The 13,797-nt window shown below is 39.3% G+C and overlaps 1 protein-coding gene across 1 annotated transcript in view; it reads right to left on the reverse strand.

The window, feature by feature from the left end:
- The window catches only part of LOC141428915 (klaroid protein-like), a 31,020-nt gene that overhangs the window by 8,791 nt on the left and 8,432 nt on the right, over nucleotides 1–13,797 (reverse strand). The window contains exons 3-8 of the mRNA XM_074088978.1: nucleotides 13,435–13,541; nucleotides 10,784–10,939; nucleotides 5,319–5,523; nucleotides 4,216–4,405; nucleotides 3,160–3,266; nucleotides 2,706–2,826 (exon numbers count right to left, since the gene is read on the reverse strand). Coding sequence (XP_073945079.1) covers nucleotides 2,706–2,826; nucleotides 3,160–3,266; nucleotides 4,216–4,405; nucleotides 5,319–5,523; nucleotides 10,784–10,939; nucleotides 13,435–13,541 — 886 coding nt within the window. The remainder of the gene's footprint in view (nucleotides 1–2,705; nucleotides 2,827–3,159; nucleotides 3,267–4,215; nucleotides 4,406–5,318; nucleotides 5,524–10,783; nucleotides 10,940–13,434; nucleotides 13,542–13,797) is intronic.

Here is a 13,797-nt window from a genome sequence, read left to right on the forward strand (position 1 = left end):
TTACAAAATTCATACCGAATTTTTTTAAGGCAAAAAAGTGCTAACACAGGTTGTTTACACGCACTCTCATTTGTTTTAAATTATAATGTTGATAGATAAATTACCAAATTCGGTACACAAAAAAAGTAACCAAAGAAATTAAAATTGCGTTAAGTACAAAATTGTACACTTATAGTATTAAAAAATAGCAAATATAAATAATATTATTCAGGTTAAAACATGTTTTACTTTAATAAATATCACTGGGCGAACAAGTCGCTTATTTGTGAAATAGTTTTATTTATTTCTATCGTTAAAATAAAACTTATCTCTTATCTCGTTAATTCTCGTTCAAACTGACTTGTAATGCTGATAGATTTTGAAGTAGACCGCAGCGCCACAAAAAAGTAAAAAAATAAACTAAATAAACATTGCGATCTGTCAAAAAAAAAACATACCTATTTCCATTGAACTATAAGTACTTATATTATTTATTGCCTCAAAGTATTTAGACGCCGCGGTCAATGTGGCTTATGTTATGATATGCAAAGGACGAAACCTTTATTTATAATCAGTGGGCGGATGACGGATGCAATATACGTCAAAATCATGTCAAACGATAGGTATACGTAACATGGATATGACTACGATTGGTTTAAAAAAGAGAACATAATTGAAAAATAGATAGATAATTTTATTGTTGTAGTAGTCGTATTTTTTTATCTATAAACCAAACTTTAAACCTGAAATTGCTAAAAGTGGCTCCGAAGCCGTAACGTTTCGTGCGCTCTGCCTACCCCATTTGGGAATACAGGCGTGATGTTTGTGAGTGTGTGTGTACATAATTCAGTGCTTTCTTTTATAGTTGGCTATCGACTATGTAGGGAAAATAACCTCTTTAAATCTACAGATATAAGAGGAGCGTATTCGTAAAGTGATACTTCACCATCATTCGGAACATTATCACCATCACTCAAATTTCTATAATTTTTTATACAAAAATATTAATCGAAGTTTAATAAAAGTCCTAGCCATCCTATGCTTTTGTCACTATATTGCATCCATCATCCACCCTTTATTTATAATGACGATCAATTTCTTGTACGGCTACCAGTCTTTCCCAAAGTGGGCGATAGATAACGCCCCTTAGTGGGCGCTTGAGGCCAAGCGGGGGGCGGTAAGAGGCCCAGAAAAATATTCACCTTTGTGCCTTCATTAGGCGAGACTAATATGTTATTGAGGTTTATAAGGTGAAAAAAAAAAACGGTGGGCGCTTCAAAATAACTGATTTTCAAAGTGGGCGTTAGACGAAAAGTGTGAGAACCTCTGGGCTATACAATAATTAGCCACCCCATAATCACCACCCCTGTACTTCCTTTACAGGAAATTCCAAAAAATTACAGTTTCTTTCAATACAACCCTCAGTTTTCATATGTTAACGTTGTATATTTAATACATAGAACCGTTCATTTGATCTTAGCTACCTAAATGCGAAGTAAACATGTCAGAAACAAAAGGCGAAAGCATCTATCATCCAAGCACGCCGCGCCAAAACCGCCGCAGCTCTTCGAAGCAGCTCTCAGCCACTACTTTGACATACTCGGAAGCATCTGTCATTCTGTTCTGTACTATATCTCTGTACTCGACGTACGTTTTGGACACTTCTGGCAGATTCTCTCTTATGTCTGGGAGAGTGATGTTTATGTCCGGCAAAGAGAGATTGAACGTGGGCAGCGTTATGTTGGGCAGAGATATCTTGGGTACGGTGAGAGCGGAGAACTCTGACAAATCTATATTGAAATCGGTAAAGTTGGGCATCGCGAAACTATCCAGGTTCTCGTATGTGTAGTACGCTGAAAGGAATTTGGTTCTGTTACTGGTTGGACGTCACTGATCACTGACGATTTTAATGAATATAATCATACTTCAGGCAAACGTAACACCTTCATTATCATGCTGTATGAGTTTACGTGATAACTACCTATACCAATGTATACTGTCGCTACAAGTGCAAGTACACTCCGATAAAAAAAACAGGTGCGAAATTTTATGCACATATGTCCACCAGAGTTGTTGAAGCTATACTTTGTAGCTACGCTTAAATGTGGTAACCCTTAATAAGGTAGGGGCGATTTAGCGACCACATGCATTGATTTGGAAATTCAACCTTATTGTTTTAGTAATAAGTTACAATATTTATTGTAATTATTCAAAATACTTCTAACTTTAAAAATATCCTTTGCCAGGCATGTATTCGATAGCTGCTTTTGATTTTGTGGTAGTATGCTCAATAAATGGGGCCTTATGAAGGGTTAAATACATCTGTTTACAATAGAATAACGTGCGTGTGCAAGGACAGACGTTGCTGGCCTTTTAGAGCGGAATGTAAATGTTTTTGTTGTTATAACAGCACTGTTTATCTCATCCCAGCCTTGGGGTTTTTTGCTGAACATTTGGTGGCAATCTATCCCTGTTGAACGCGGAATTTATACCACAAAAAAAACTAAAATTTACTATACTAATATATTAACACTAGCTCATAACTTCATAAGACATTATAACTAATCTAATATGGACTTTGACTGAATTAAATTGTATTTCAAGAGATTAAATCCGGTATCGAGTCGAGTCATGGTGCCGCCAGGGCTGGATTCTCGAAACTCTACTCCAAGAAGTACTTATTTTTGTTAGTTTCGTAAGTAGACAGAAAAGCGGGTGCTACTTACATCCATATCCAAGGAGAGGGAGCAGCAGAAGCAGCCAGGGCCACCAGCGGCGCTTGGTTGCCTTCTCCTGATAGCTGCGAGCTGCGTGTTTAGAGCTGACGCTCGCTTCGCTCGGTGAGAACTGCGAATTAAAGTTTCGTTTGTTTTAAGACTTAGCACAAAATAGGCTCCCACCCCCACCTATCATTCCTAAGGCACCGTTTTGGTTCGGCAGCGATCAAACGTTGATGGAAGACATTCATAAATTACGTCCCATAAATTTTGTTATTTTTAGACAAATCATATTTGTTACTAGGAAAATAGTTTTTTTTTTCGTTTGTCACAAATCACCACACCCTTCCTTAAATGTGTAACGTTTTGTGGAGGGCCCCATTGGCCCCATGGCAGCTACGTCAAAGTTTACAAGACCTTATTCAGTTACACACTGATATGACAATCACTCAGGGGTACTTACAGTTTCAGTGACTGTTGTGACCGTAGTAGTAACGACAGTTTTGATAATAGTATAGATCCAGTAGAACGGCGCTGCTGCCACCGATGCACTCCGAGAAAGAATGCCCGCTGAAAAAAAAATTACCAAAGTAAATATAGAGACCCTCACCTGACATACTCCCTAGACAAATCGGTTTATCTGACGATAAACTAGACTGCAATGAGGCCGCTCATTTAGCATAAAAATAGTTGCTTAACTGACGCTCCTCCCGTGGATGTCGTAAAATGCGAATAAGGGACCTGATGTAAAAAAATAAAAACTTAAATTGTTTTTTTTTCTCTATTATTGTGTTGTGTTTATTGTATATTATTGTTTGTTTATTTGTCTTTTTCTGTTTGTTTCTGCGAGAGTGGGCAGCAGACGCTCTCTCCTGCCAACTACGAACTCCGGACTGCAAGTGTGGAAGGCCATGGGAAACAAGAAACAACCACACTTCACACTACTTTCCCAAGAAGGTCGTCACGAAGATTTGCTACTGCAGGGCTACGACGAAATTCGAAAATCGAAGTTCCGTGTCATGCGGTCCCTCTGACACTTAAGGTGATTTTCCACCGGCGAGGCGAGACGAGACGAGGCGCGACGAGAATTTAAATTTGTAAGGCGGCGGCCGCAGCGGGCGCGCGAGATTGCATAAAAATTTCAATTCTCGTCTAGCCTTGCCGGTGGAAAATCACCATTATACTATTTAATACGAGAGCGAGAGGGATGGTACGATACGAACTTCGGAGTAGGCCCTCTGATCCTTAAGCGACGAGCACGACCACTTTGTCAAGAGTTTAGCGACTTTAAGTCCCTCTAACCCTTTTCCAGGCCCCGCTAATTTAGCTAAGCTACTACAAAATGAATCAAAGTTTTATGTTGTTTACCTATGAGACATTTAATTTAAAAACAATTATAATTTTTAATGACTTCAACTGATTTTGTACCATATTGTACTTGTAGCAAGGTAGAATATTTGTGTGCATTTATGTGGTCACTATATGCACTATGCCTGGAAAAGGATTAATAATAACTCACCCTGCGCAGGACGTCTCTCCGTGTAAGGGTATCGATGCGCTGGACCAACCACGCTGCGGTAAGCGCTGCTCACGGTGGTAGTGATGCTGGTGATGATGGTTATAAGGAGGCGTGTGAGCCACCACCGCTGCTCCACGGGAGGGTACCCGTTACCGCGCACGTATGCTTCGTCGTCGGAGCTGTCTATTGCCTGTCGAGAGGACATTTTGGGTCTCAGTTTATGAAAGAAACTAGCTTGCGCTTGGTTTTTGTTCCCGATGCTAATGTTTTCGAAAGGAATGAGATATTCTCCAGGCATTAAACTTAGCCTAGGTCACTCTCAGATATCTCAATTAAAATATCTCCGAGCACAAAATCACGTCGACTGGCTCTGTTGCTCCGTGAAAGGACCAACAAACATACTATAGTCACTTATGATTAATATGAACGAGCATTTAATTTAATTACTAGTACCTGGGCGACCGAGCTTTGCTCGGGCTAAAACTCGTTAATAAACGTTTTCCCAGAGATAAGACCAAGCTAGATCTATTTGTCATCCCGTTCCCGTTTCCGAGATCACCGAAATATAGGTACCTATACAATACATATATACAATAATTGCTCGTTTAAAGGTATTAGATAGATTAGATAGACAGATATAATCTTTATTCTTCAAAACAAAGACATAGCTTAGTAACTAAAGAGTAATAAAACTAACAATTCAGCACTTAAAATTATGCCCGAAACAAGGTAATTACATTAATTAGATAAACAACATCAACTGCTAAAGAGATTTTTTTTACAAAATCTAGCACTGAGCAGAGCAGGCTCAGTTGTATCCGAGCATCGCGGCATTTTATTGACCGAGATCGTCGTTGCACACACTAGACTATTGTTTAATTTGGGAAAGAGTTCAATATATTTCAGGGCAGCAAAAGTAGGCAGGGTAGGCTGGAAAGGCAAAGCAGGCAGGGTAAGTAGGGTAGTATAATAGCGTGTTGACTCAAGTGCGCGCAAGGAGCCCTCGTCGCAAAGATTTCTTGTATAATTATGTGTTGGGTGTGTGATCGCCGGAGATAACATGCAGTTTTTTCTAGCAGTAGTCTAATTTCTGGACAACTTACCGTATACCGTTTCCGCAGCGTGTGTGCAGTCCAGGCAGTAGTAGCGGCGAGTCTATCAACTTCATCCACGCTGGTGTTGGGCCCTTGCACTCGGAACTGCGAGAGGGATCGCCGCGACATGTTTGGCACGGCGATCTGGCCGGGCGCGAGCTCCACCCGGTCTTTGGAAAGCGGAGAGTACGTGTAATCCGTCTTAGGGTATTTGCTGGAAGGAAAAGGTTTGATCAAGTAAATATTCTATCACAACATCCGGGACTTATCACGCTTAAAGAAACCTGCAATAATTACCTCGACGTGGTGGTAGTGTCTACTCGTGGCCACGGCCATTGCAATGTAGCCAAAATATCGAGGTAATTATGGCTCATTTCGCTAAGCATGATAAGTTCTGAGTGTGCTGATGGTTATGAGCGATAATCACGAAAATATAAATCAATAAACAAATATGTTCCGTTTGGTTCTTAATAGATGTCGTCAACGTGTATTCCGCGGTGTCTTTGAAATACTATGGATATGTATTTTGTCGGTTGAGTCAATATAACACATGTTAAATACTTGCTGCTGTTATGACAAATCTGACAATTGCACAAAATTTTCTCGAAAAACAATATTGTTTTGAATATTAGTACCTAACAGACCTTTCCCTCAGTCGGCTAGCTCCCTTACTTCGTGTTCTCATTATGCTAGTATAATTGATTGCAAAGTTCAAAGTATATCAAATAGCAATATATTACTTCTCGACCCAAGGCAATGAAATCTTTGACTGAACTCTAACTCAATATGACACTGTCACTTGACATCAAAGCTGCAAGAAGTTATTTAAAAAATAAAAACAGTTAGTCTTTATTTCATTGTAACCTACATGCATTATAAATCTTGAAAGAAACACTAATATCTCAAAAAATAAAGCAATACATATTTGCAAAATTTGTGACGTCTGTATTTTGGACTATTCTATACATATTATGAGATAAGGCACCTATTTAGTTCTTTATCCTGCGTCAACACTTATAAACATTATAACTGTGAAAGTGAGTCCATTCAATTTGTTTGTTTGATCTGCTTCCACGCCTTAAATACTGAACCGATTGCCATCAAATTTTTGCATACAACATATTAGACGACCAGAATAAATAACAGGATACGCGTATCCCGAAAAAAAAAATAAATTTGCCCCTCTCTTCGCAGACGAAATCGCGGGTAACAGCTAGTCAGTATTCTAAAATTCTGAACATTGCAATACCGTGAATATACAATATTCTTACCGAATATAGTATAATATGTATAGCGTCCCATGGTAAATTTCTTGTGCTATATTGTTATGTTAACTATTATAGTACACCAAGAATTCGAAAAGTAAAAGTTAGAAAAAGAATAAGTAAAAAATAAATAAGCAACACTAATTCAGAGGTAACAAAACAACTGAACAACTGCCTCACATTTGCATACCTCACGATTTGAGTACATCTCAGTCCCTCATACATGGCTGCGCGCGGGCAAGTCAGGTGGAACTAATAAGCGCACGTCACTGCACTGATCGATCAGTGATCACACTTGCAGAACACTTGTACGTAACGGGCACTGAATTACGTTACGATTACGTGCATACTCATCAGAATACGCTAACGATTGTACATAGGCGCATAAGGTAAGGTATACCAAACTATAGACTACAAAAAAAATTGTTCCAATAATTTTAACCTAAGCACTGTTTATTAGTAACACTAACTTGATTAACAATTATAAAAAAGCATGGGCACTTATAAATTATTTTAAATAAATGCCACTAAACGTGAATGTTTCAGACACCGGCGCAGGAGTGCGTTTGGCATTTGCAGTGCAACTGTCGCATGACAAATATAGAAATAGAACTTATTAATCGTGTGCTCTACTGTAGTGTGATCGTTTTGTTCGTGTTCACGAAAGTTGTTATGCACTTACTAGCTTAAGCTCGCGGCTTCGCATCCGTAAAAATATTAAACCCCGTTAAACTAGTCTGGTTTCCGTCCCGTGGGAGTTTATAAAAATCCCTTGTTAGTGCACCTCTAAGATGTATCTGGTACCAGCAAAATTTAAAGTATCGAGCTCGTAGTTCTCCAATTAGGCTGTGCATTGTCTGTTAGTTTGTCAGTCACTGTTTAAAGTACAGAAGATGTGTACTTTTTTTAAGTAAATATGTAAATCTGCGTAAACGTTAACGTGTAATAGTGTAAAAAAGCGCTGACACTGAAAAGTTTTTTTTATAAGAAATATATATAAAGAAGAATAATTCCTGCGAAGCAATTCAATGGTGTGTGAGAAGTTCCCAATCCGCACTGGGCCCGCATGGGAACTATGGCCCAAGCCCTCTTATTCTGAGAGGAGGCAATAATTTAATACCCAATGCAGTTACACAAAATTAGAAATAAAATAACATTGTGTTTAAAAGAAAAGTGGCTCCTAAATAGCTTTTAAATATTACTTGTAATAATAAAATCATTTGCTGTAACTTCGCCGTTGATGTTTCTTAGTTATATTATTAATAAAAAATCTGAACAAAATGTAGAACATTACATAACAAGATAATTTTTAGGATAGTCAAATTTAATTACCTACAGACTTTCTCTTTGATTGATTTGTTATTGATTGAATGCCAGTGGGTATACACACGCGTACAGCGTCTGTTCTGTTCGCATTTTTTTACATTTTGCCAGATAAAAGAGGGTCAACGGTTTATCGAATAAATTGGCCATTAAAGTACTTGTTCCGACTATATTTAGCTGGCAATGAGAGACTCTTGTTTGATGTGAAAAAAAGAGTTGTATATCCATATTAAAGCAACAACACGACGACTTGACACTAACATACCGAATAGAAGAATGAGCACGTCAGAGGCCACCCACAGAAATTAGCCAATGAGGGTTTTCACAGAGGCGAAATATCGCTAGATGGCGTTAGTATCGTGAGGTCCGTTTGACGTTTGCTTGCGATGAGGGCTATCGCGAATGAATTCGCCGCTAGAGGCGCTAGTGTAGCGTGAGGTCTCCGAAATGTCAAATCTCATAGTTTTTAGGTGAGCTACGCGGGTTTATTTATAATTAGAATAATTTTGTGAATATTTTGCAATATCTGAAATGAATTATGGCAAATATGCGTTCCGGGGAAATGAATGTCTGTGTTTTGAGACAGTTTTGTCTTTCGGAAACCTTTGCCCTTCCTTTTTTCTGAACACAACGGGGATTATGCAACACTGGTGCATGCTCGATATTTATATGGTACGGTTTTAAGGTGTATTAAATATGATTTTAATCTAAACTTTGTTTTCACGCCGTAATAACAGACTTTCATAACCATACTTAAAAACCTCACGCAACAGTGCGCCATCTAGTGAGACAAAAAACGATAGCCCTCATTACTTTGCTCATTAAGATTAGATTTTTAGAAAAATATGGCTCTGTCCATTGGAGGACAATTTTGCCAGTGTCTAGTAGTTTTTGCCGTTGTACGGTAAAAAATTTCTAGAAAAAAAACAATTAAGTTTTTTAACCAATCACGAGCAAACGTCAAATGGACCACACGATACTAACGCCATCTAGCGATATTTCGCCTCCGTGAAAACCCTCATTGAATTGAACTAAATTAAAAATGATAATGACGATAACGATATAATTGTATTAATTCTCAGAACAACAAGATATAATTGAATTCTTTTATTCCGATACGTAAACCATACACAATATGATGATTGTTTGAAAAAATTAAGTGACCATTCCACTAATATTATAAATACGAAAGTTTGTAAGTCTGTTTGTTTGTTACCTTTTCAAAACCGATTTACTTATACGAAATTCGGTATACAAATATTTCGTCGTCCCGGAGAAGGACATAGGATACACACACAATAAATACGACTTTGATAGTTTTTATCCCGGAAAATGGCATACCTACTTCCCGCGGGATAGCGATAAACGAATTCTACGCGGGCACCAGCTAGTTTACAATAAAATCGCTTCTTTTAAATTTCCATACATAAACAAACATAACACTTACGTTACTTTGAGTTCAATTGTTTCGACGTCCGTCACAGTCATTACGTTCTCCATATTAAAAATTATAAATAAAAACTTCAAGAAATAAATTAAATGTCAGTTGGGATAAAAATATCATTTAAAATACACATGTCAGGCCAGCCAGCTGGACAATACTGACTTGGGCGTAGATAGTGGGTAGCAAAACATTCAGCTACCTACAAAAAAAAATATTTAAAAAAAATCACCTGGACATTTTATTTCAATTCCAAGTTTGATGCAGATGGTTCTTATTAAGTTCAGTTTCAAAGTAAGCGAGCTTTACCAGTCGATGTGACACTAATATCAGAAATAACGCGAATGAAGGAAAAAACGGTTTATTCGATTTGTACAGGAAAACTACATGTATAATTCACGCGGCCTTGGCGCCCGTCCGCAATCCAGTAATCGTAAACAAGCTTAATGACTGATACTCCCTGCACTTTGCATGTTGGCAAAGAATTAGTTTTGCACAATTTTACATGGGCCACCCACGTAGTATGAATTTAACTTGGTATAAATAGAGTTTCAAAGTCGAAGTGGTCACTTAGGACAGGGGTCTATCACCTCATACAAATTATACAGTATAGTTACTTCGCCACTTCAATCGTTGAAGTTACTTTTTCTTTTTGCATTTGACACCAGGTGATTGGCGCTTGTGAGTCGTGGGGAGGGGATAGTGCAAATCCTAATATATATAACATACGTAACTAAAGCGTAACTGTACTATGTGTAGTTTACATGGGGATGGTTTTAACTTCACGTGCGTGAAATTTATTTCAAAGAATTTTGAGTAATAATTGGAAATCCTGATGTGATAAATGTTGTCAGTTTCGAAATTTTTGCATGTATTGAAAGTTCTTAAACTTACATTGAGTTTTTGAAATTTAAATTGCTGCATCAGAATTGAAGGAGGTAAATAAAGTGTGTGACTTTAGTCAGAGCTATCAATTGGCAAAATAATATTCAAACCAATAAGGGCCTTTGCACACTTCATTTATACATACAAACGCGATACGCACGCGAGTTGTATGATCACTATGAAAATGAAAACGGGCTGTCAACGCGCGTCGACGGCGCGTTTAATGTGCAAAGGCTCTAAGACCTTCCTCAGTTGGTAAACAAAAACTATTGGTTCATAAAATTACACATTACACAGTAGGTAACTCCAAAATTGACAGGTAGAGTGAAGTTAGCAGAAATCAAACAATATATTTGATACGCATAGTACAATCTCCAGTCTACTCATCAGTGGCGTGGCGCTGTAACAACTCTACTCACACGAGTTACTAAATGTTTTACAAGACTTCATTGATGGCAAGTACGTCAAAGTTTGCCTAGCTTCGAGACATACCGGGTGTAACTCGCTGCTCTTTACTCTCCGTGCTACCTAACGTAAATGTTCACTTCACGCTTACTCACTTCCAGTACTCGCCAGCTAGCTTGTAAAGGCGGTAAGGCAGATGTTCGGTGCCAGGGTCGCGATCCAGCAGGGTGTTTGCGTCCGCTAGCGTCTGCTCCGCGAACGAGCTGTCCGTTGAGCATGCACTGTACGCGGGGCTGCCGAAACGCGTCGTCCTGAGGGCAGAATATGACAATACAGTACAATCACCTGCAGTAATATCTGGCTCAGAGGAGCGTGCAAAAATATCTGAAACGTCCTACCGGCCCTAGAAAGTCGTATCAGATTGTGCATGCTTTGTGGTGTCAGATATTGGTGCTGGTGACTGTACAATTACTTTTTATTGAACACCACAATAGTAAGTTATACAGAATTAAAAAAAAAATAGAAAACAGGTATACGTTTTATATCTTTACAGTAGCCGTTACCCACGACTCAGTCCGCGTAGAATTCGGTTATCGCTATCCCGCGGGAACTATGCAATTTTCCGGGATAAAAACTATCCTATGTCCTTCCCCGGGACTCAAACTATCTGTATACCGAATTTCATCTAAATCGGTTCAACGGTTTAAACGTGATGAAGTAACAAACAGACTTCCAAACTTTCGCATTTATTATATTAGTGAACGAGCAATTCTTGTATTATTTTGGGGATCTCGGATACGGGAGGAGGAAAACGCGTTTTTACGGGTTTTTCAACCGACTTCATGTACCTTTTTCTTTAGGCTAAATTCCGCGTGCAACAAGATTGGTAATTTAGATAGTTTTGTCACCAGCGTGGTGGTTCAGTGGTATACCTGTAAGTTTATCAGTGAGCGTTCAAACAAGCCACTCAGTGTTAATCAACGGACAAGCTGCTGGATCAATCATAGCTTTCTGAATTTGAATCAATTTGCGGTAAAGAACGAAGTATAAGCTAATAAGAGGGGGTAATATCGGGAGTCCAGTTTTAACGCAACGTGAAACAAAAGTTACAAATTTATTGATAAGGCGAAACCTTCAAGGCTACTACGAAACTCGTAACTCGAAGTTCGTGTCGTGCGGTCCCTCTCGCTCTCGTATCAAACAGTGTAAGTGTCAGAGGGACCGTACGACACGAACTTCGAGTTTCGAGTTTCGGAGTAGCCCAGCTTATCCTACCGTAGTGTAATTACAATGTAAGTCTATTACTACGATTTACGTCAGAAAGCGCGTTGTAAATTAAATCGTGGGTAAAAATTTGGCTCAAAGCCAACAGTAACTAGAGTAAGGCGGCTGTATGACTGGTGGGGTTAGGGTTTTAATTGAAGATTAACCTTCATCTCCGAGTAGATTTATTTGAGAGTATATTCTCCATTGGTCTACTTGTAGTCAAATTTGGTGTTTGTCTTCCCGTATTTCGTCAAGTTATAGTTGTGTGCTTCCACCCACAGTGTAATCCACAGACGACAGCGACATTTGTTTACAGAATAACACTTAAGGCAAGAGTTTGTTGTATTTACTGACAAAATGCTATGAGCACTCGTAGCTTAAAATAATAGAACAGTCACCAGCAACGATGTTCAGGCATTGGGCTTGTGTCAGCACAACAAAGCGACTCTATTTCTAGGGCCGCTAGGACGTGTCAGATGTTTATGGACGGTCTGGTGTGGCAGATATTAATGAAGGTGACTGTACATTATTGCCGACGCCCGGAAAGTTGAGAGTCGCCTAACAATTTGGTATGCAGGCCGAGCTGGGATTCATGTTTCCCTCGAGAAATAATTAGTGTTTTTTTTTAATAATTCACTGCTGAACAAAGGTCTCCGCTTTATAACGCCACAAACAATGAACGACAACTCGCCACTTGCATCCACCGGTTGCAAAAAATTTAAGAAACTAATGATCCAGGCAGTCCTTTAAATTTTTTTCATCACACTTGCTCGTAAACAGTGTCAAAACATGAAGGCTACCTTGATAGCAACCCCCTTAATAAAACCCTCGACCTTAATGTGCTTGTCATGAAACCCGTGGTCGGTAAATGATTCATTGCGCGTACAAATTTTCTTGTCATGAAGCCCAAGGTCGGTAAATGAGCCGTGCCGTACTGGTGGTGCGGCGCGCGCTGCTGCGCATGGTGCAGCAGCAGGACCACATGCACACGCGGCTCAGGCACATGCTGAGGGAGGGGGAGGGCGCAGCCTAAGGTATCGCCAATATTTAGAACAATTATATTTTTTCTTTTAGAAATATAAAATTATACTCGCAAATGTGATGAAAAACATTGTATGTCGCACGGGCGGTACTAGAATTACGAACATCGACTCATTAAAGCCCTCAGTCTTCGACTTCGGGCTTCTAATAGACTCTCGTTCGTAATTCTTTATTTACCGCCCTTAAGACACAATGTACTATTACGCGGCTGCTTGAACTTTTAAAAAGTTAGTTTTTTTTATTCAACTGGATGGCAACACCAGGGGTATTGCAGATGCGTTGCCAACCTAGAGGCCTAAGATGGGATACCTCAAGTGCCAGTAATTTTACCGGCTGTCTTACTCTCCACGCCGAAACACAACAGTGCAAGCACTGCTGCTTCACGGCAGGATTAGCGAGCAAGATGGTGGTAGCAATCCGGGCGGACCATGCACAAGGTCCTACCACCTGCAAAAACCTGCTGTTAGTGTAGGGGAAAAATGGATTTTGGTTATTTTACCGGTCGGTGGTCACGTGACTCGCGTTAATGGGGCTGAGCGTAAGATCCGCCAGCGTGCCGTAGCGGCTGGTGGTTGACACACGCTCATACTGACTGTTCACTTCGTTCTGGAACAAAAGGCATGGTGTTAAATACAAGGGTTTCTGTGACAGGCTAGTATAGGTCCGGACAACTTTGACATGTGTCGCGCTTGTGATTGGTTATATAACTAAATGAGCCGTAAGCAAGACTGTAACGTCAAACAGACCTCTCGATACCAACGCCATCTAGCGATATTTCGCCTGTCAAGAACTCTCATTTGATTATTTTTATAGTGGTTAATAAAGTAAAAAATTAATGAATAAATAAATAAAATAACGCTCT

Source organism: Choristoneura fumiferana, chromosome 6, assembly GCF_025370935.1.
Source record: "Choristoneura fumiferana chromosome 6, NRCan_CFum_1, whole genome shotgun sequence".
Lineage (NCBI taxonomy): Eukaryota > Metazoa > Arthropoda > Insecta > Lepidoptera > Tortricidae > Choristoneura > Choristoneura fumiferana.